The 23,395-nt window shown below is 53.2% G+C and overlaps 1 protein-coding gene across 1 annotated transcript in view; it reads right to left on the bottom strand.

Moving 5' to 3' along the window:
• COL4A2 (collagen type IV alpha 2 chain) overlaps positions 1-23,395 on the bottom strand; it is a 182,075-nt gene that overhangs the window by 42,424 nt on the left and 116,256 nt on the right. Inside the window, 13 exon segments of the mRNA XM_027776199.1 lie at positions 2,337-2,486; positions 2,900-3,010; positions 3,809-3,875; positions 4,641-4,694; positions 10,641-10,685; positions 11,685-11,735; positions 12,242-12,277; positions 14,046-14,144; positions 16,454-16,495; positions 18,731-18,766; positions 20,950-21,012; positions 21,120-21,155; positions 21,492-21,563. Coding sequence (XP_027632000.1) covers positions 2,337-2,486; positions 2,900-3,010; positions 3,809-3,875; positions 4,641-4,694; positions 10,641-10,685; positions 11,685-11,735; positions 12,242-12,277; positions 14,046-14,144; positions 16,454-16,495; positions 18,731-18,766; positions 20,950-21,012; positions 21,120-21,155; positions 21,492-21,563 — 862 coding nt within the window.

The following is a 23,395-nucleotide window of genomic DNA, read 5'->3' as shown; positions in this document are numbered from 1 at the left end:
CAAAAAGGCGTGAGCAGCATCTAGGGTGACAGCCCCTCTCTGTTCTCTGTTGTTTTCCTTTGACCTAACATGTTGATCCTTTCAGACAGACGCGGGGGAGCAGCGGTGTGCCTCTTAGATGCTTTCAACATGATTCCCACAAAGAGGTCAGTGGCCATTAACACACCCAAAGTATTTTGCCTTATTCTAGAGCAAATCGAATTGTCTCAGCACTTAACAAAACTGGGAAGTGGGAGTAAACCAAGGATTTTGCCCAGAAAGAAAACTCACTTCACGGTTTGATGTTACTGGAATTGCAAAATAATAAAATTTCTGGTTTTCATCAGCAGCAACACATAAAACAAAATAAAATGCAGTTTACAAGAAAAGAATTTAATAGTTCTAGTCCAAGTGAAAAGTGGAAGAACTCCGTGGAAATCGAGATCATTGATACCAAATTCTGACTACACCCCAACATTTCCGACAGGCTACTGGAGTCAGCTACTTTTGGTAGAAGAGATGGCTTTAAAAAAAGTGATTTGGGAACACCGAGTCTCACCTAAGAAATGAGATGGATGTATATTTAAGGGAGAACTTGAGTTGCATACTTTTAGAAGTTTTAGATGCTAAAGTTGACCTGATACCATATCATCTATTTTATTAGTCTCCCCATCAATCTTCAATACAGTTCAGAAATAAGTTAATTTGTTTGCAGTTGACCTAATTAGTAAATCACAGATTTACCAGGCAAGATTTCTGAAGCAAGATGGTATGTGTGTATCAAGAGTGGCAAATCAGCCTTGGGTCACACTTCTTTAAAAAGATATGTTTTGTGCTTTTTTTTTTTAAACAAATCATGTTCTTCTGTTGCAAAAAGGGAAAACTTAACAAATACCATTTACATAGCAAATATAAATCTCATAGAAACTTAGCTGCTAGCACAGATGTCCCAGTAACAAATATCACTTCTAGGACAATAAAAAAGTATGAATGATAACACTGCTGAAACTATTTAGCTAATTATGTTCCAGGGAAAAATCTGCACCTGAACAATTTCAAAAGAATGCTGGAATCTGTGGTTTTTCTAGTCAAAGAAAAAGATGAAAAAAACTAGAACCATATTAAGTTAAAAAATTTACTGCAGAATACAAAATAGAAACAGAAGTGAGTACTGTTTCTTTTAATGGAAGAAATATGTAGACATTTGCTTCTAATCCCTCCAACAATTTTCCTTCTGGCGACGGCAGAGCAGGCTTCCCAAATTCGACTTTAACTGAACTCACACTCTGCCCATCAGCAAGTACTTCACATGCGGCCACTAAGTACTGCGCTCGAACTCCCTGGACACAGGGAACTGTTCACCATGAAAGGGTGATGTCAAGAATTTAAAGTAAACTATTTGGAAAGAAGAGGCTGCTAAATATTGGCTGATACCAGACAGAAAGAGAGCACAACCTCATGCTTTCACCAACGCCTCTTTTACCCTCCCTTGAAGGAATGACCTGTCCCCACCAGGAACCCTACACTGTCTAAAGCGTAATGCTTTAAGTGTTGATGCTGAGCTTTCAGCGACCTCGCAGCCAAGAGCTCATTTCTCTGCTTCCTTTAAGCAACAAGCCAGCGTATCCTCAAGCCCTGGAAAGGCCAGTGCCCCTTTCAGGGTTGCCCCCTCTCAGGGCTGCCTGCTTTCAGGGATGTCCTACTCTCAGGGCTGCCCCTTCTCATGGTTGCCTGCTTTCAGGGATGTCCTACTCTCAGGGCTGCCTGCTCTCAGGGGTGCCCACTCTCAGGGGTGCCCGCTCTCAGGGGTACCCACTCTCAGGGGTGCCCGCTCTCAGGGCTGCCCCACTCTCAGGGGTGCCTTTTCTCAGGGGTGCCTGTTCTCAGGGCTGCCCCACTCTCAGGGTGCCCGCTCTCAGGGGTGCCCGCTCCCAGGGGTGCCCGCTCTCAGGGGAACCCTGGGCACTCTCAGGTGGGCAGCTGGCCAGCCCACACTCATGCTCGTGTAGTTCAGAGACTTGCATAGACCTGTGTGGCCCCTGGCCAGTGGCTGCTCTTCTATTTACAGCGAGTATGGCCGCTGCTTCCCGTCACGGCTTGGCATCTGACCAGCTGTAGCTTTGGCTCTGCACGAGCTGGGAAGGCAGGCTGCCGAGCCCACTTAGACCCACTGGTAACACAGGGAAAGGGCCACCAGGTGTGCCTGCCCTGGAAGGTGTGTGGGTTCATCGCAGACTGAGGCATCAGCTCCCGGCCCAGCTGTGTGGACCCTTGAGAGGCCTGACCACCCTAACCCAGCACCAGTCAGGCTTTGTCTGAACCCCGGAATGCACCCCTTCAGGCTTCCCTCTACTCACCATCTGGTCCAGGAAGTCCAGGAGGCCCAGGGGGCCCTCGGAGCCCCGGCTCTCCATCTGTTCCGGGTGGGCCGGGGTAGAGTGCAGGGAAGCCTTTGTCACCTCTGAAGCCTTTGGGGCCCATCTCGCCAGGCAGGCCTCTCCTCTCACCTGAAACCAGCAACATTCAGCCTTCTGGCACCACGTGGGCACCTGTATGCACCCACAGGAAAACCCCGGCAGAATGCGTGGGCCGCGCTGTGCCGTGCCATATCTGGGGTGGGGGGCTGTGGTCCTGGCCTGCCCGTAATGGCCTGGCCGCTGTGATCAGCACTGATGCTGTGACAGCTACGCTCACTGAGGCCAACTGGTGGGAACGCACAGCCCGCTCAGTGGCCTAACCAGACCTAGGTGGGAATTACGGGCACAGTGCTGCGGTTCTGGGAGGGCACCATGCCTCCCTGCGCGTCGCAGTGCACTTGCTGAGACCAGTCTGTGAGAAACGTGGCAGCCCCACGCTGTGTGGTCAGTAAGGGCTCTGCTGTCAGCTATGTCTGAGGGTTCCACAGCCCAGAGCCACGTACCTCCATCTCCGATGGATATGCCGGGGAGGCCTGGGAGGCCTGGGTCTCCTGGCTCGCCCTGACTTCCTGGCTCCCCATGGGCCCCTGGAAAGCCTGGGTCACCTCGGGCACCTGGAACCAAGACAAGCCTCACAGTAAGAAGGTGGATGGCGGCAGGGGTTCGCTTCACTCAGCACCCTGAGCCCCGAGACGCAGCAGTGAACAGCCCAGGACAGAATCTATGCCCATGGGCCTCCTGCAACACAGAGAGGTCTGTCCGTCTACCTCCCTCCCTCCCCGACGTGATTACTAGGAGAAGGTGCAGAACCAAGCACCATCTTTAACCTAGAAGGATGCATGTTCACAGGGTTCCCTGGCAGTGTCTAACTGCAAGGAGAACTGCATCTCTGCTGGCCGATCAGCCAGTTTGGAAGGCTGAGTGAAGTGATGCGGTGGGCAGAGCCCTTGCTCACAGTGAGGGCTCCCGCTGCCGCAGAGGGGCCTCCTGGGAAGCAGTTTACGTGCAGGTACTGGGGACTTAGTTGCCTTGAAGCTTAAAGGGACAGAACTGTAACCAGGTTATGATCAGTTCCAGCCTTCTGGCTGGCAAACCGGAGCTGAACAATACTGGCACATTTGGAGAAACCTCAAAGGTGCACCTGGGGCCTGTGCGCGCCCCCACGGAATAGAAGAGAGGCTTGCTTAGGAAGCGAGCGGCCCCAGGCGGAGGCCAAGTGCGCACCTCCAGAGTACATCAGTCACGACGGTGTGCATAGGACACTGAGCGTCTCCAGTGTGACGCTCTAACTCCTTTGCGTGTGTGTTGTGTGGCGGGGGAGTTTTGTTTTGCTTAGGAAATCTGTCTTGACGGTATGAGCTCCGTGTACAGACAGATGACGAATGTCCTTGCTGGAGACTCTGCATACCAACCTTTTGCCAGGGAAGGATGAGGGGAGTAGGCAGGTAGTCCTGGGGGGCCCTGGGCGCCTGCTTCTCCCTAGAGGAGAAAGGAGAAGGTATAAAACATGAGGACAGCCTTAGGAGTCTTGCCAACTTGCCTGTTTTCAAAGACTATGGCTGCACATCCACCACCAGTTAGCCGGGCAGCTGCGTGACCAACAGAACACAGACCCTGCAGGGCAATGTCTCCCCGTGCTGGGGGCAGGTGGCCAGGTAGCCCAGCTGCCAGCCACACCCTGCCGGGGGCAAGACAGACACATGGCAGTCACCATCTGAAATGCACGCCCGGCACCAGGAGCGGCCGGGCTCTGCCTCTGTACTTGCTGGTCATGATGGGGAGCGTTCCTGCGAGGGGGCCAGGAGAGGCTGCGCCATGACCTGCTGTGATGCCAGCAGCTGAGATGCACCTCACCAAGATGCCTTGGCCTCTCGGAGCCTCACAGGAACCCCCAGGCCTGACCACACATTCGCTGTGGGAAGGGCTCTCCTGCCCCGCTCAACCTCACAGCTTCAATTACTCCACAGTCCTATCCTCTGCAGGCTGGAGCGCCTCAGCCTCATGGCTATGGGGCCGCCTCCACCCCAGCCGGCCCACTCTGCTCCTGTGTGGGCCCACAGCCCCGTGTGCCCTGTGTGGCACTTGGTCTCTGCCCCAGGGTGGGGTATGCCAGGCTGGTGAGTGCCCGTCTGTGCCATCGGTTCATGTGGGTGTCATGTGTTGTATCCTGCCCTGCTTAGGCAGGGGCACCTCCTCGAGGGCTGAGCAGGACGCAAGAAGAGAAGTGAAAATGAGATCGATCACCTTGGGTCCTCGGGGCCCGTCGGGGCCTTGAAAACCGTCCAGGCCTCTGCTTCCCTGCAAGAAAAATGTTTGTGCATTTAGTTATTTACTTCTGAAGTCATTTATTTCCTGAGAGAAAAAGAGTAAGAGAGACAGGCACCCTCATGCCAGTCCTCCCCCAGCTTCAGCCAGCCTGGGTCACAGACACACACGTGCCCACAGGTGCAGGGAGGCTTTGGGACGCACACCATGACCTTTCCCTGTGGGCTTAGTGCTTTGCTACTGCACTGCCACCTGGCCTCATTTTTCTAACACGTGGCTTTAGAAAGTGACCACCACACCGTTATTATACCTATTAGTTCGCGCCTATTCAATCGGGCCACTTACTAGCCAGTGTGTGTTTAATTCCCTGCTTTTGGTCTTAAACTTTTTTTTCTTTTTTTTTAAAAAGTTTTTGTCATAGGGTGCATTGTGCTTTGCTACTGCACTGCCACCTGGCCTCATTTTTCTAACACGTGGCTTTAGAAAGTGACCACCACACCGTTATTATACCTATTAGTTCGCGCCTATTCAATCGGGCCACTTACTAGCCAGTGTGTGTTTAATTCCCTGCTTTTGGTCTTAAACTTTTTTTTCTTTTTTTTTAAAAAGTTTTTGTCATAGGGTGCATTGGCTAGCCAGAGACAGAGAGAGAGAGAGAGAGAGAGAGAGAGAGAGAGAAATTACCCCCCAGGGCGACAGCCATGCCACAATTCATTTCCCCTGTTCTCTCAGGATTTGGGGCACACACACAAGCTGCTGGTCCAGGACTTGAACATGTAGTCAGCCCTGAGGACGCCAGCTGCCTTAACCGCCATACCACCTTCTGGCCGTTAAACTGTCTTTTTTTTTTTTTTTTTTTGAGAGGTTTTTGCTATAGGGCGCGTGCGCTCACCAGACAGAGATAGAGAGACAGAAAGTGAGAAATCACCCCCCAGGGGTGATGGTCACGCCGCACTCCCTTATCCATTCTCCTCTCGGGATCTTGGGCACGCACGCACATGCGCCCGGCGTGAGTTCTAAGCCACTGGGTCCGGGACGCGAACAGCTGTCGACTACGTGGGAGTCCAGTGACATAGCCATTACTAACTGCTGGTCCCCTAAACTGTCTTTTTAAGGTTGCTTTTTGCTTGAATCAGGAGTCAAACAGGCCAGATAAGATCTATGGCCGCTGCGTCTCTTCATCAGTTTTTCTCCTTCCTATTTCCTAGCATTTCTCACGGTAGTTGTTGAAGATGCAAACATCCCGCAGGCCTGCGCGGTAGGCTCTGCCATGGTGCTGTCTCACAGATGCTCCTCCAGCCCAGCTTTCCTCTCAGTCCGTCAGGGGAGCCCGGGCTGCCGTGGCCGCAGGTGATCTTGAGCAGGAACTGGTCAGGGAGAGGCTCCAGCTCTCTCGTTCTGGCAGGCAGGGGCTGCTCCGCCTTGGCAATTCCGCAGGTGGTCAGTAAGGTCATGGCGGCAGCTGATGCATCCACAAAAACCTTCTAGACAGCTTTGAAAATTCCAGTGGACACCAAATGGAAGCAATGAAGCCTACTCATTCAGATCTTTTCTCTTAGTTTTAGAAAAAACACTAGCACAGAGTATCGCTTCCCAGTCCTCTTCAACATGTGTGGTTTGCCCTTGGGTCACACCGGGTGTGTCTGGATGGAGTAAAGCTTGCTACACCTCTGGAGACCAGTCTCCCCTGGCGAGCACTCTGCCCAGGCTCAGAACGAGTTAAGGCCGCCTCGCTTTTGTGTTTTCCACCATTTATGGTTTCCTCGTGACTTTCTCTCCTCTGAGGGGGAGCAGAGCTTTGAAAGTGAGGCCTGTCTGCTATTTAGAGGCTACCTCGTGGAATGGTCTGGGAACCCTCGCAGAGCTTGCCAGCGGCTGGGGAGTTGGCAGATGGACATTCAGTCTGAGTTGTGCTCAGAGCCAGCAAAATAAGCCAGCCCAAACAATGCACTGGAATTTGTCAAATCCACACTTCATCTGTGCCACCCGAGCTGGCTCAGCTGTGCTGCTGAATCGCCAGCTCACAGACAAGCACCTGACGCCAGGCGCTCAGCACCCCTGGAGTGAGCCAACACAGCGGGCCCTTCAGAACAGGGCTGAGCGAGCTGGAATGAGCCAGGGCGCATGCACAACCATGGCGAGAGGGGAGACAAGAGGGCGCCCAGCGTCCCGAGACGACTGCAGCCGGGGCCCAGGTAGTCTGGAACCCCAGGAGTCAAAGAATGCACTGAAGGTCTCCCCTCGAGTTCTCAGGGGAAGACGGATTAACGGGGAGCTGAGGAGTCCCTGTAACTTAGCAGAGTGGGCAGAAAAGTGTACCCTGGCTCACCTGAAGCTACTGGAAGCCCAGTGGTCTGGAACGCCGAGACAAAACAAGGCCTAAACCTTTTCCATTGCATTTCTCCACAACAAATACAACGGGCGGGGAAAGCAATGGAGGGGCGCAGTTGGGGGGACCATGTAGGGATGCACTGAGGGTGCTGGGAGCCATCCCTGGGAAGGCGTGGCTGGGGCCCTGGCTTTGAGGACTCTCTCTACTCCTGCTATGAAACGACCCAGAGAGCCCTTCCTTTAGCGACACCGAAGTAGGAAACGGACATTTAGACACCTGCTTTAGAAGGAGCCCTTCCGAAGGGCTTTGACAGTCAGCCTTTCTCTCTGCTCCTCTCCCTGACATGAAATAACAGCCACCACTCTGGATTCGCTGAGGCCCTGTATGTAACTCATGAGAAGGGAGAATTTTAGAAGTAGTCAGCTTTATGTTTTTTGAGGATAGAAGCAATCCAGACTGAGGAAAATCACTGGGCAGAAGTCTCAGGGACTGTTTGTTACAAGCCCCTCGTGACATGCCAGGTTGCGCTGTCTCAGGGACCTGGGCCCAGCCCCGTGCCACACAGCGGTGTTTGGGCCCACAGCGGAGGGCTTACAATGTCTCTGTGAGACCGCATTCATGCAGCCTGGGCTGGTCACAGCCTGGACCATCCAGGTTCGTGTGAGCACTCTCGGTGTCCCCACTGTGACGCGAAGCAGGATCCTACTTCTGAAGCGTGTAAGGACTGTGCCGTCTCCAGGAATTTGAGCACTTCTCCCTCAGCTTCCTTCCTTTGTTGATTTCTAATGCCCTTTGCATTTTGATGTGAATTCAAGGGGTCATTGGTTCCGGGGAATGACTCATGAGCTCAGGAAAGCAGCATCTCTTCAGAGGAGCTCCACCGGTCTGGAAACCAAGCCGAATTTGGTGCAGGGAACAGGAATCAGCTTTCAAGAACGGGTGCGCTGAACTCACAGGTCGCCACTCCAGTTCAGCAGAGGTAACCGCACATCCGGTGAGTGCGGGTCTCCTACTGCTGCCCTGTGGGCAAACGTGCCCCCTGCAGCCCTGAACAGCTCCTACACGGTATAGGTATAGGTATAGTCTGCGCTGGGGGCGCAGGTGGGCTTTCTCTGCAGGGCATTCCTTAAAGGACGCCAGGTCTCAATGCACACTTGAAAAAGAATTCTAGGTTGCGAAATGCTTTTGTCTGCTTACTAAAAGCATGTTTTCTCTGGAAAAAGAAGGCAAAACCATCTCTGACATTTCCAAACAATTAATCTAGACAAATCCACAAAACATACTTCCCATCCCCTTGTAGAAAAGGCTGGGATTAGCGAGCTAGCACAGGGCCTATGGCCTTCGTAGAAACGAGGGCGGCCAGCTGTGTCCTTCAGAGGGCGGCACCGTCTCCCGACTTCAGGCGCTGGCTATGCTACTGATCACGTCCCTCCTGTGGGCGTCCGCTCCTCCTAGGTCCGAAAACCAAAGTCTGTGACACCTGAGAGGGCAGCTGGGGGTGAAGGCACTTGCCGGCAGGACATCGGAGACACGACCGCAGCGCAGCTGGTCCTAACACGCAGGATGACAGCCATGGCCGCGCCCCGTCTAGCCCTACCTTTACTGTCACCCCGTAACCCACTTGACCAGAAGCCTCTGTGTGTTCCCAGTTGTCGTGGCTGCCAGAAGAGGGCTTGAGAGAGAGCACCGTGCTCCTCAGCCCGGGCAGCCGCTCCAAGCACTGTGGTCGGCTCGTCTTTCATTTACTTCTGAGCTCTCGGGGACAGTGACTTGAGCTACTTTTGAAGACGCTGCGGCTCCTCTGTGTGGGGTGTGAGGCACTGATTGTGGCTCTGGTGTCGCAGTCAACATGGTGTGCGGTCAGGGATGTGGCAGCGGCACGCCAGCACGTGGGTGGGAGGAAGCACACACGGATGTGAACCTGCCCTGGCCCTTGTCTGCTGTGGTCGTCCTGGCATGGGAATCTGGCCTCTGCCTTCGTGGGCTGCAGCGGACAGCTGCTCCTGGAAAGGGGACGCTCCTGTATGTGATGGGACGCTGTGTGTGCTTCAGGGAAAGCCCGGGCTGAGCTCAGGATAAAAAGACAGGGAGGAGGAGAAACGAGAGTGACAGAGCTGCAGGAGGTAGTCAAGATGGGGGAGTTGCCAGCGGTCAGAACCAGAGCACTGGGTCGATGAATATGGCGTCAGACATGGACTCTGGGAAGGAGGCCCGTCATAGGCCCAGAGGACACGGTGGGCAGAGGGAACTCCCTGAGGGTCCTGCTGCAGCTCTGTGCCTGCTAACCACGGCCGGTGGTTCTCCAGGCTTGACGCCCCACCTGCCATGTGGTCACGAGCAGGATTAAGGGAGTCCGATTCTGAGGCTGAACGGACGGTGAAAACCTTTATTCTATGCACCTGCCAGGACCAGGGAGGAACTACCAGCCCACGGGTGCCCAGGTGTGTTATGACAATGCTGACTGCATGCTGTGGGGAGACGGAACGCATCTTGGGCATGTGAGCAACCAGGGCGCATTGGGACACCACCCCTCTGCAGCCCGCTCATGTAATGAGGCTGGCGTGTGTGCGTGCCCGCGGGCCAGGCTCCACAGCATGTGCGAGGGAGATGGGCCAGGACGGCAGAGGCTTGGTCCCGTGCTGTTCCCGTGCTGTGCCAACAGCTGCATCCTCGGCTCTGGTCTGTAGTGCCACCAGGGTGCCCTGGTCCGTGGGCCAGGGCCCAGGTAGGATGCGGCGGGAAGGAGGTGCGCTACCCACGCTGAATGAACCAGGACGCACAGGAGAGTGGACTAGATCCATCATTACTTAAAAAAAATCAGTTTCTTGGTATGCTCGCTCACAATCCTACACCTGAGCTACTCACAGTGCATGTCTCACAGAGCGTTTTCTTCTTTTTCTTTGGAGAGGTTTTCGCTATACAGTACATGCGCTCGCCAGACAGACAGAGAGAGACAGAGAGACAGAGAGATAGAAAGCTAGAAATCACCCCCCCCCAGGGGGATGGCCACGCTGCAATCCCTTCTCCTCCATTCTCCTCTTGGGATCTTGGGCACGCATGCACACGTGCCCGGTGTGAGTTTAAGTCACCGGGTCCGGGACACGAACCGCGGTTGACTACATGGGAGTCCAGCGACATAGCCATTACGCTAACTGCTGGTCCCAGAGCATTTTCTTCTTAAAAAAAGTCCCAAATCTCCAAATCTGTCTATGGTACACGTGATAAAAATAACTAATTAGGTCACCACTGAACATAAATGACTTGTTAAACTGTGTGTCTGCCCATGAAAAATGTAGGTGGGCCCTTGGTCACCCAGGTGACAACCTTCCTAAGGGTGGCACACAGTGACACAGAAGTGGGATGTGAGATTAGAAGGCACAGGAATCCTGGCTGGTAGGGCTCAGCGAGGGAGCCTGGAGGGACAGAACAGGAGGGAGGGCCAGAGGCTGATCTGTGGGAACCAGAAGAAGGTGGCTGACCCATTCTTATGGATTTGGGTGAGTTTTATACATATGTGTGTGTGTATATATATATATATATATTTTGGGGGGAGTGGCGAATATTCTTGTCTGGGCCACCAGACCTCCCACATTTGACCACAGCCTCTCATTTGGTGTGGAGTAGAGTATTTTATGCATCAAACTTACTTTCTGTCCAGGGGATCCTTTCTCACCATCGAAGCCAGAGGTGCCCTGGGTTGAAAAGAAAACAGAAGTTTCTCAGAATATGAAGCAGGAATTTGCAGAGAGCTCTGTGATCGATCAAGACCCTGCTAGACAGACAGACCAAGGCTGAGGTCCTGATTTCAAAGACCTGCAACAAGCCCCCAAGCAGGTCATGGCTTCCCCTTTCGAAAGTTGGAGTCAGGGAGGCAAGACTGCAGAATGCCCAAAGGTGCAAGGACGCCACGGGGGTGCCGCGCTCTGCCGGGAATCAGGCTCGCCTTGACTGAGGGGGCTGCAGCGTGTTCGCAGTTCTCTGAGGCACCGTTCCTACAACCTGAACCCGTGGGGAAACCACACAGACAGCAGGGCGGGGTGGGAAAACTCTGGAAAGGCCTGCACTCGAAGGTTCTGAGTCTCTGTGCTAACTTCTGAAGGCTGTGAAACCTGGCTTTCTTCCTAATGGTGAGCCAGCCAGGTACTCACAGGCGCCATTTCTCTCCCCCCGACCACACCGCACTTGCGGCTGGGTTTGGCTGAGTCCTGGCTTAGAGCGACTGCAGAGGTGGCAGGTGGCAAGTGGGCCCCAGGCCTGAGGTGAGTGTATAAACAACTGGTTCTGAACAGCCTGGGAAGAGTCTCCTGCCCCCACCAACTAGAGACATTTCTACTGGACTCAGGGCAATCAGAAATCAACTCCTTGTGTTCAGGCATTCTACCTTCTCAGTTCCCCTGAGCTAACCTAGCCTAACATAAGCAGACCCTTTGTGTTGCATTCCTTCCCTCCCTGCAAGGGGGTGCCCTGTTTCTGAACCCTCAGCTGTTGGTGAAAATGCTGTGTCATTGCCAGTCCCGGGACAAGGGAGCAAACACACGCTCTGGTGCAGGGTCCCCCGGGGAGGCTGGGTAACAGGGCAGTGGGGATCTCTGTGCTTTCTGCTCAACGTGGCTGTGGACCTCAGGCCACGCTACAAAGGAAAGTCCAGGTGCGAAGGCCACAAACCACTGCAGTGACAGCGCGTGGCTTACCCGTGGTCCTGGGAAGCCCATGATTCCTTCTTCTCCCTTCAAGGAGATACCCTGCAAGAGAAGATGGTGGTGAAAGAGCAGCCAGGAGCTGCCCTGCAGGCGGGAGGCCCCACCCTCACCCTTCCCCACTCCAGATCTCGGGGTCTCAGAGTCTGGTTGGTGGATGCTCTCTGTCCGCAAGCGGGTTGGGGTTACTGCCTAGCTGGACATCCTGTACCACAGGCAAGTGAGGATCAGGAAGCTGGGTGAGCCACAATGGGCAGGACAGGGATGGACGGAGAGGACAGAGCAAGGACAGTCCCTCAGCTCCCCAGCCCCAGCCCCTCACACTGCTTCACGTTCATTAACAAACTCCAGGAAGTGGTGAGCATCCAATGCTTGTCGTGTAAAAGAAATTCTGAAATGGTTTTCTGAATCAGAGGCATAAAGGCAAATGATAACGCCATCCAGGAACAAGTGGGACAAGTGGGTGAGAGGACAAGAGGGCTGTGGGGCTGTGAGGCCTCGGCACACCCGTGTCCCAGGACAAGCACTGGAAACTGGCAGTACTGACTCACCTGTGCTCCTGGTTCTCCCTCACTTCCTTTCTCACCCTGGGCAGATGTGAAAAACAAGAAACACCCATTAGCTGGAGAAGAGTGAGATTCATGAGCTCATTAGGATTTGTGATCTGAAGTAAAAAGTTTTTCATGAAATCTTAAGCAACCATAAACCGCTGCTTCAAAATTCAAAGGGAAAAGCTGTGTCGCTTCCTATTGATTTTCACATGTTGACTTCAATCATGTTCTGTTGGATATGACAGAAGTCTGTCTTCACTTCTGACTGTGTAGTTCCCTTCATCCCCTACACAGTTTAGGCACACCATGCGTGGAATACAAGCTTAGAGAAAGGGCCCTAATGATAACATTCACTTGAATAAAACATTACGAGGAAGGTCCTTTGAGGAAAAGTTGCATTTTAAAACTCCAAGTGAAAGTGCTTTAGAAGGCAGTGTCAGTTTTGTGGCAGCCTCTCTGTTCCACTGCTCTTGGTCTTGAGTGGTGAAAATAAAGTGGTAGCTGGGGTGTGAAGGTGTCTCTGCACCACTGCTCTTAGGGCAGGACCCAGGAGCTTCGAAGCTCACCACTGTCCCCTGTGGGCTGGCTGTGTCCAGTCCCCTTGGCGGCAGGGAGGAAGGAATTTGATCAGGACTTGCACACCCAGCGTGGGCAGGACCTGCTCTGGTCTACTCACCTCCCTTGTCAACACTCGCTCACAACTCGAGCCCCAGATGCCAGGGTTGATTTCTACCCAGGACTGAAGACCCAAGCTTCTGGTGACCGACATCAGGAGGTGAGAATTGTTTCTACTCGAGAAAATATGACTTCTCTGCTCAGGGCTCTTACCTAGCTCCCATGTATGGTGTGTGCCTGGCTTTATGCTGAGCATTCCCACCAGCGCCCCGCGTGCGCCCCGCGACAGGACCAGGAGGCTGTACTCCTGTTATCACGTAACACAGGGAACAGGTGGCAGGTGGTATTCACTGGGCAGGGCTGTCTTAATTCTATTTTAGACAGGGGTATGTTTCTAATCAAACAAATTAATATTAAAATATAATTCTATCAATATTAGCATACGTATTCATAGAACTATAGGGAAAGTACTAGAAATTGACCTTGATCCAAAAAGAAAAAAAAAGATGCTTTGTGTGAGCACAGAAAAGGAGGTTTTCCCTGCTGAAGACAGCACTCTGCTCATAGTTCCACGACCCTGGGTTTGAGGAGTGCCATAGCCACTTGTCCTCGTCTACACGGAGTACTTTAGCACAGGTCGGAGCTTTTTTTTGAGAGTTTTTTTTTTTTTTGCTATAGGACATGTGCACTCGCCAGAGACAGAGAGACAGAAAGTGAGAAATCACCCCCCAGGGGAGATGGCCACACTGCAATCCCATCTCCTCCATTCTCCTCTTGGGATCTTGGGCACGCATGCACACATGCCTGGTGTGAGTTAAAGTCACCGGGTCCGGGACTCAAACCATGGTTGACTATGTGGGAGTCCAGTGACATAGCCATTCCGCCAACTGCTGGTCCCCTGATTGGAACTTTTTAATGGATTCTTACGTTGCTTCAAATTCAGCACTGTGGGTTCAGGTGACGGACCAAGCACACTATCTCACTTGCAGCTACCACTATCTGGAAGCATCGAGAACATCCTGGTGGGGCCCGGCTGTGTCTTCATGTGTACTCTGCTTGTTTATCTGGGAGGCCTTCTGCACTTACCATGTGACTGACTGACTGAATACAAATGAATTACGTTTACCCGTTCTTTGCCTCCTTTCCCAGTTCACCCTGGAAAACCGTGCCCTCCGTGGAAGCCCCTTACCTTGTAGTGGTCTGGGTGCACCGTGGTCTTGGTGGGCCCGACGATGGGGTGGAGGTTGTCTGACGGAACCCCGTTGGGCCCTGGCTGTCCAATGTCACCCTGCGGCAAAGGCAGTTGTGTTTAGATCGAAAGGAAACCAAAAACTTGAAAAGCATCGTTCCACCCAGAACTGCCATTTTTATTTCTATTACTTCCCACATATATACCGACTCTGCAGTATGATAATCCTAACATAAAATACCACGAAAATATAAACTAACCATACTATGAATCATTTGTGTCCTGCCTTCATCAGTAATTTAAATCGACGCCCAGAAGCCAGGCAGTCTGTCACAGGCTGGGGCCACATGTGCTCCTGTGCATGACCGCTCGGACGGCTCTCCGTAGCTGGCAGCTACTCAGTCTGAGGGCCGGCCTTCATGCCCTCGGTACGTGTTACCATATTACGGCTTACGGGTGGCACCGAGCTACAACAAATGCCTAGGAATGACAGCCTGCTTGGTTTTGCTGGCTAAAATTACTTCACCAGCTATGGGTGCTTTTAGTAATAAAAAGTCACAGCTTGAATAAATGTAATATTTCATAATTGGCTTAGTTTGTATTTTGTCACTAGTAGGATACACTTTTGCTGTAGTGTGCAGAGGTGAGACCTATCCATTGGCAACATCCCATAACAGATACCCTGGCAGGATATTCTGGCTTTCTTTCTTTTTTTAAAAAAAAATTATTTAATTTTATCTATTATCATCATTATTATTTTTTAAAATTTGACCAGAGAGAGACAGAGAGAGAGGAAGGGAGGGAGGGAGAGACAGACAGAGAGAGAGAGAGAGAGAGAGAGAGAGAGAGAGAGAGAGAAAGTGAGAAAGCAAGTTGCCAGGTCTGGGACTTGAACCATGGTTGGTCATGTGGGAATCCAGCACCTTAACCACCATGCCACCTGCCAGCCCTGATATTCTGGCTTTCTTAACCAGAAAGTGATATAAAAAGAATGCTGTTGCCTTTTCTTTTGCTATTTTCACATAAAAAGTATGTAAGACAAGCTTGAGCTAAAACATCATGTAACAGGAGTAGTGGCAAACTGAGATGACATGTCAGCTGTAGAAGGTGGCACTCCATGGTATATTCTGAGCAACCACATCTTAAAAAGACCGGAGCCACTAGTTCGTCCCCCTTGTGCCATCACAGCCTTGACGTTTTGATCTGATGTAATGATCTGAAAAGGCCCCTTGTACATCATAGACATTAATTCAATTCTCATTTTATCTGAAATAACTATTTTCCCTGACACCCATTGTTTCTTCCCAGATTTTCCATTTCTTCATTTTATTACTTTGTTACATCTCATTGCATGGGGTTTTACGTGTCCATGTGTTTGGGTCTTCAATGTTTCCCATCTGTGTTTTCGTCTATGGTATCAATGCAAAAGCTTCTTCCTCCTTTACACCTGAGTAGTATCTGATTTCCCTGAGCATGCTGTTCAGGCAGAAAGCAGAATGGAAGACAAAATGAAATGCTCAGACAGTGAGTCTACGGGACAGGTCCACGCCGTCATAGTGCATGAAGGGGATTGTGTGTAGGTGAGAACTTGCATGTGGGCACACTGTCAAGCCTTCTGCACGCATGCTCCTGTGTGTTCCTCTCCAAGGCTATGGGGTCTTGAGTCTTGGTACTGCAAGGACGTACAGGGCACAGAGCTTGCTCCTGCCTGTGCCCAGTGCAGCTGGCAGATCCCCCGGCCTGGTCTTCAGCATGCCCTCAGTCATCTCAGATTCTGCACAATAGAAGATCACTCCCTCCCCCAGGGACACGCCTTCATTGCCACCTGCTGAAGACGAACTGAAGATGTGCTCTGTCTAGGTCAGAGGTCCGCGCTGCCTAGAGAGTTAGGGGTCACTGTCCTCCCAAGCAGAACCGCCACTGGAGTGTACTGCCGACCTGGCACTTCCTAGCATAGCTCCCCTGCACAGACCATGTCGACAGACCACAAGGTAACAGCACAAAACTTAGTAAGGGTTGAGCATTCCGAATCCAAAAATCCAAAATCTGAAATATTTCAAAATCTAGAACTTTTTGAGTGCCAACATAATACCACAAGTAGAAAACCCCACACCTGACCTCACATAACGGGTCACAGTCAAAATGCTCCAATGGAAAGACAGGACACAAAGTTACCTCCAGGCTACGTGCACAAGATGTGCAGTACATATAAGCGAATTTCGTGTTTAGTCCTGGGCCCCATCCCCAGGACAGCTCATTATGAATATGGAAATATTCCAAAATCCAAAAAAATGTGAAAGTCCAAGTACTTCTGGTCCCAAGCATTTCAGACAAGGGATACTCAACCTGTGATTAAAATGACTCATTTCATGATTGAAAACACTGCTGGGATCCGTTAGACTATTTACCTTTTCACCCTTTTCTCCATAAAAACCAAGTCCTCTGTTGCCCTGAAAAGATAGTTTTTGTAAGTTTTTAAAAGTCAATAATCATGGTGAATTTTTTTTTTTTTAAAGGAAAAACAAAAAACAAAAAACAAAACCAAAACCCCAATACCTAGCGATCTACAACATTGCTGCTGTCTAAAACTCTGGCTCCACCTGCTGGAGCTAACTGACACTGCCATGGTCCTGGGCCAGGGCCCACAGCCCACACAACGGAGGGCTCAGAATCAATTCCAGGTCTTTTAATTGGTAAGTTTATCCATTTATTTCTTTCATGAGTGAGAGACAGAGAAAGAAAGAGAGATAGGAAGGACCTCTCCAGGGCCTGGCTATGCCCCAGCCCTCTTCTCCAATTTTCCATCCCAGCAGGGTTCTGGGCACGCATGCGTGCACATGTCTGGCGTGTAAGTCACCAGGGCTGGGACTTGAACCTCTGCTGCCATTGTGGGACCTGGTTAAGCTCAGTGCTTAGCCACTGTGCTATGGGTGTGGCCTGACCTGGATCCCAGCGTTGAAGACCACAACTCATCCTCTTTTCTGCCTCAATCTTTTCTTTCCTTGGTGAGATACTAATTTCATACAAACATTTTCTATGTTTTAATGATTTTAGTGCATTTAACATTTTTGGCATTTCTCCGGGTTTTCACTGTCCTTTTAGCTTGTGCGGTAAGGCAGTGCCCCAGTACACGCTCGGCACCTTGGCCACCTGCGAGTTCTGCACCTGGAGAAATGGAGCCCCTTCTCTTCTTTCCAAATGACTGTTTGTCCCTGGGTTCCTAAGCTCCCAGGTGGCCAACCCATGCCTGTATCTGATCTTTCTCTCCACGAGTATCACCCGCCCCTCCAGGTCCAGATATACCCTGAGAATGAAAACTAGGCCTTTAACTAACTTTGGCATTTTGCCCTTTCCCTCCTGGCCGGAAACTGATACCGAAACCCAGAAACGGGTCGGGTGGGATCAGAGGGACTATGTGGTTGAGTCCAGAGCCCTGAGCCCTGCGGGCTGAGGGTCAGTCCCTAGGAAGTGCCCTGGCAGGGTGAGGAGATTGCCGTTCACAGCGGCAGGTAGAGCTCTGAGGCTTGCGCCTAGCCCGGTGTTGGCGCTGCTTCCTTGGCTGCCCCATGGCTTCTGCTGCTCTCAGCTCTGGCTTCGCAGCCCACCAAGGCCACAGCCATCGAGAGCCAAGGGCCTCAACAGGCACTCCCTGGAGGCCAGGTCAGAGGTGACTGAGCCCAGGGACAGGAGATGGGGGCAGCCAAGGTTACCCAGGGGATCTCAGGCACAGGCCCCATGAGGAGTAAATGTGGGAGCTTGTGGCTTGAACTGGCTCCTCTGGGTGGAGGCTTGGGATGGCTCTGGGAGGGCCCTTAGCCAGACTCTCTGACTGTCGAGTTTTGACCAAATACATCCTGTCAGCCCTGTGCCCTGGTCTGGGTATTGGTCCGGCTCCCCCAGGTCACAGGAACCCGAGTTCTGCTCTGCACGCTTCTTAGGAAGATTTCTGGTGCTCTAACCAGCTTCTGTCTGTGCTGAGAGAGCATCGCTCCAACCCTGGCCCGGGCTGCATCCTGTGAGGCTGACAGCAGCTCCTGAGGAACCTGCCCATGTCCGGTAGGAAGACCATCCTCAGCCCACCACCACTGTGCTACACTTCTAAACGAACACGTGTGCAGACGCGCCTGCTGTGCCCTGTTCTAGATGACAAGAGTTACACACTTTCTTTTCATAAAGTGTACTTTTTCCATGAAAGACAGAGAGAGCAAGCGAGCGAGCAAGAGAGAGAAGCATTCTTAAAAGGGTCTCTGTGCCGTGGTCCTGCCCATGACTGCTGCCAGCCAGGGTCGGAGCACACACGCCTGTGCCCAGCTTGCCCAGGGAGACGCCAGAACTCAAACCTGAGACCTGGCCACTGGCTTGAGCGTCGCAGCATTGCATTACTGCCGCGCCACCGTGGCTGCCCAGTCTGCATTCTCAATGACATACCCATAGGTTTGATTTTCATACAGCAAAAGAAATGTGATAATTCACTGATTTGCAAACAACAAAACATTTCACATGATCAGTTACCCAACATGCCAGGTGTTCTAGATGAGTCTTTATCTGTAAGTCTTGTAACCGACAGATGGTTCTCATCATGACATAAACAATAGAGTCGTCAACCAAGGAGTCCTCTGGTCAGGAGGCCATACACACAGACGCTAAAGTCCCCCTCCCCGTCCTCATCCGCGCACCCAACTTACTGGCTGTCCTTTTGGTCCAGGGGGTCCGGGCGGTCCCTGCACAAATACAAAGACACATGTAAACTGTTCTCTTTACCCCAGGACCCAGCGACATCTGCCGTGAAGCTCTGGGAAAGCGCTGGCTGCATGTCTGGAGCCCCGTGAGGTCTGCAGAGCCCTCTGGCTCTGGCTCACTGGTGTTGGCAGGGGTGAGAAGCTAGGGCGAGGGCTGAGGTCAGCCCTGGTCTCGGAACCCGTTGCTCTGTGCACGGGTGCTTCTGGTTCACTTGTGCGCTCAGGCCCTGGCTGCGCCCAGGCCTTCCTGTGGTTGTTCCGACCCCTCTGTGAGGCTCCAGGCCCTGCGACTGCACACGTGGTTCCCTGACTTTCCCGGGGAGATCCCGTTGGACATGTGTGTTCTCGGACAGCACTGATGTGTGGGCTGGCCCTGATGGGTGAAAGTCCAGCCGCCAGTGCATGGTGTGTCCTGCACGTGCTCAGTGTCGACGGCGCACCTAGCACACGCGTGTGTAAGAGGCGCCGGGGAGCGGTGCGGTGGGAAGGCGCCCAGGCGGAGGAGCCGGCTGGGGCTGGATGCTGTGGCGGCTCAGGGGAAGGCTGAGTGCGATACGTCCTCAGGTTTCTCTGAGCTGTGTGTTTATAGCGGAAGCCCCAGACTACGCCGCGTGTCCGTGACTGGCCAGCCACCGGACACAGGCAAGAGCACTGGCCTGTCCTCCGTCGTTCCTGTCCCTGCCTTTGTCCCAATCTTTCCAGACAGACGGCTACTTGCAAAGTGCCCTGCACAGCTTGAGGGAAACCTGCTGGATTACTCTCCGTCCAAAGGACATGGCAACTGTTATGTGACCAAGTCTTCCCAAACATACGTGTCTCATTTTCTTCCCTCCCCAACTGTTATGTGACCAAGTCTTCCCGAACATACGTGTCTCATTTTCTTCTCAGTATCTGTCCAGAAACTGAGCCACAGCAGCCAACAGCTTGCCTCAGTTCTGAGCAGCGATCTTCTGTGAGAAGGCCTCTCTCGCTCGCAGCCAGGATCTCTCTGGCAGTGGCCGTCTCATCTTCCCGGGTGTTGCGTGGAGGTGGCGTAGAGGTGGGGTGGGGTGTGGTGTGGTGGAGGACTGCACGGGCTCCAGCAGGGCCCCCCTCCTCTCTGCCCTCCTCCCAGCAAGGCCTCCTCCCCAAGTCCATCCTGGCCCTCCCTCTGTCACTGGATTTGCAGGAGGAAGAAATAGAGGTAGCCTTCCATTCAGGTGAGGCCGAGGGCCATCGTGTTTAACGTGTTCAGTGTCTCACTTGCTACAATGGCGTGGACAGCCCAGGTGGGATGCACCTGCTGCAGTGGGTATGGCCCAGGTGCACTATACCTGCTCTAATGGGCCCAGCCCAGGTGTGATGTATCTGCCACAGTGGACATATGTGGCCCAGGAGTGATATGATGGGCATGGCCCAGGTGTGGTACAATAGGCATGGATGCCCAGGTGATATACCTGCGAGAAAGGGCCTGGTTCAGGTGTGATGCACCTGCCACAGTGGGCCTGGCCCAGGTGTGGTGCAGTGGGCATGGGTGGCCCAGGTGTGGTGCAGTGGGCACGGGTGGCCCAGGTGTGGTGTAGTGGGCACGGGTGGCCCAGGTGTGGTGTAGTGGGCACGGGTGGCCCAGGTGTGGTGCAGTGGGCACGGGTGGCCCAGGTGTGGTGTAGTGGGCACGGGTGGCCCAGGTGTGATGCACCTGCCATAGTGGGCCTGGCCCAGGTGTGGTGCAGTGGGCACGGGTGGCCCAGGTGTGGTGCAGTGGGCATGGGTGGCCCAGGTGTGACATACCTGCTACAGTAGGCATGGCTCAGGCACAGCCCACTCCTTACTGACCCGTGTGACTGGCTTGCTTTGCTCAGGGATGACAGACGTGTTGTCACCCGGGTAAGTTTGGAGCCGGGAGAGCTGATGTCTGACTGAAGGACACCCAGCCAGTGCCAAGCTAACTCTGATATGGCGGGCCATGAGCTGGTGACCATGGACTTTGAGCATGTGCTCTTCAACCTTAACGGGGGCACAGTGTCTACAAAGAAGGGTCTACTCTGTCTTGGTGGCGTTTCCGCAGTGACCACAGGCATCCTATCATCCCGTGACACCCTTGCCTGCTTTGACAGCTGCAGAGGTGCAGCTCCGGGGGAGAACCTGAACATGGCCAGGAGTGCGAGTGGCACCCAGGTACTTACTGGTCTTCCTGGCGCTCCGACAGGACCCATTGGCCCCATAAACCCGGGACGGCCGGGAGGCCCCTGTGGACAAGAGACAAGAAAGTGTTTTTAAAAGATGTAGGCAGGTATTTGGAGTCCCGAAGTTCTTAAACTCTGCTTGAAATATTCTCTAATAAATAAAAACTCACCGGGAAACCGACCAGTCCAGGCTCTCCAGGTTCGCCCTAATTGAGAAGAAAGAACTGTAAGAGTTCTAGTTTAGGCATCTGTAGGCTCAGTTATGCTTTATTGCAGGGTTGGCAGGGGCTTAGCAGTCTCGGGACACAGCGTGCTCACTGCCTGGGGTCTGGTGGCCAGTGTGGCAGGAAGGGGCAGAAGGGCCCGCAGTTAAAGCGAGAGCGAAAACAGCCTCGGGACAGCGAGGCCCTCAGGTGACGGAGTGCAGGACCTTTCTGCGCGGCCCGCGGTCTGCACTGCCTCCCCTTGAGGCTGACCCGGAGGCCACTGGGAAGTGAGCCTGACGGAGGGTGGTCCTGCTTCCCCTGGTCCCACGAACGTACCCTGTACTTGTCGCGGTCCTCTGCAGACAGTGCGTAAGGCTCACCCTTCTGCCCTTTGGGTCCTTGTGGTCCCTGTGTTTGCAGAGATGTCATGAAAAGAAAAACACAACACAGCCTGTGACTATCTCGGGCAGCCACGGTCTCCAGTGACTGCACGTTGGCCTTTGCAGGCAGCGTCCACTCATCCCGCGCTCTCTCAGGCGTCCCTGGACACCAGCCCTGTGATCTGCTGTGGGGCAGGGCGTCTGGTGGAACGTCCACACCCTGGTGCTTCTCCTCGGAGGTACATGGGGGTCCTCTCAGGGCTCGAGTGCCTTGTTGGGCTGATCCCCTAGTGCACCACTGGGCTAGTTCTTCACAGTGACCCTGCGAGGCGCTGTCTTTGGCTTCTGTGCAGGGAACAGGAGCACACAGACCCTGAAGCACCGTTCATGTGCGAGGAGAAACACACATGTCGAACACACATGCTGTGTCCAAAGACTGTATGTGTGTGTACCCTGCCTCACTTGTACACAGAGCCAAGGTCCCGGTCGTGAGTGTGCTGCTTTTTATAAATTTAAATTTATTTATTATTTATTTATTCATTCATTTATGTTAATTTGACCAGAGAGGAACAGTGTGTGTGTGTGTGTGTGTGGAGAGAGAGAGAGAGAGAAAGAGAGAGAGAGAGAAAGTGAGAAAGCAAGCTGCCAGGTCTGGGACTCGAACCACAGTTGGCCATGTGGGAGTCCAGGCCTCCTGGGTATGCTTCTTAAAAACGAAGTTTATGATCGAGCAGGGCAGCAAATGATGGCCTTACTGAAAACAGAAGCAACAGTCAAGGGGACTGGAAGGCAGAGGAGAGACGGATTGTGTGCAGAATCCGTTTGCTGCTGGGTGAGGTCGTGATCAAGACTGCTAATAACTGCTCTTCCCCTGGATTAAATAGTTTTTAAAGTTTATTTACTTCTTCCCTGAGAGAAAGACAGAGGCAGAGGCAGAGACAGACAGCACCTCAACAGAATCTCGATGCCCTGACCCGCCCGGGCCCCAGCCAGGGCTCACACCCCCAGCACGAGCAGGGAGGTCTGCAGAGCTGGACCGGGGACCTTTCCAGGAGCGTCGGGCTGCCGAGCGCTGTTTAGTTGCTGCCTCGCTGCCTGCCCACTGCATTTCTTTTTAAAATAAAAGAAGTGTTACCAACAGAACTTTAGGAGAGCCTTGAATTTGTAAGATTTTCATGGCTGCTTCATGAAGGAAGCAACATATTGCTGAAAAAACGTTTTAGGGTTCTTTGCAGAGACCCTAAACATGAAACAGGGCCACGAAGCAGATCACCCTCTAAGGTACAAACGCCCTTGCTGACGGAGCGAGAGCGACCGCACCTCGCCGGTGGAGATACTGACCAGACCACTATCCAGGCCTGGGTTTGCGGCCTTGGCTTTACCAGGCCACTGTTTTCCGCTGTATGAACCAGACAGGAAAGAAAGTAGGTGGCACCTGGGGACCGTGGGCGTGGCGACATAAGCCCAACGCCGGCAGTGCACGTTTAAAGAACGAACTCGGAAAGGGAAGGGCCTCGAAGGTCCCACCTTGCGGGCTGTGAGGCAGCGTCGGAAGGAGCCCTGCTTCCATTCTGGCCACACAACAGGGAGGCCCCCGGTCACGGAGGGCGAGCTCGGCAGGTCTGCCTGCTCCTATCGTGAGCAGGAGCCAACGCCCCTCTGAACATTTCCAAGGCATGTCCTCTAGGGCCCTGTGCTGAGCCCAGGACCCCTCTTTGCGTGCACACCCAGGGTCCAGCGCTACCGGAATGGCGGGCACTGGGGCGATACTCACGGGAGAGCCGGGGAAGCCCCCAGGGCCGGAGGGTCCCTGCGGGCCGGCGTCGCCGCGTGTCCCGTTGCAGCCGGCATGGCCGGGGC

Source organism: Tupaia chinensis, unplaced genomic scaffold, assembly GCF_000334495.1.
Source record: "Tupaia chinensis unplaced genomic scaffold, TupChi_1.0 Scaffold000644_1, whole genome shotgun sequence".
NCBI classification, from domain to species: Eukaryota; Metazoa; Chordata; class Mammalia; order Scandentia; family Tupaiidae; genus Tupaia; species Tupaia belangeri.
This window is presented reverse-complemented; position numbering and strand designations above follow the sequence as displayed.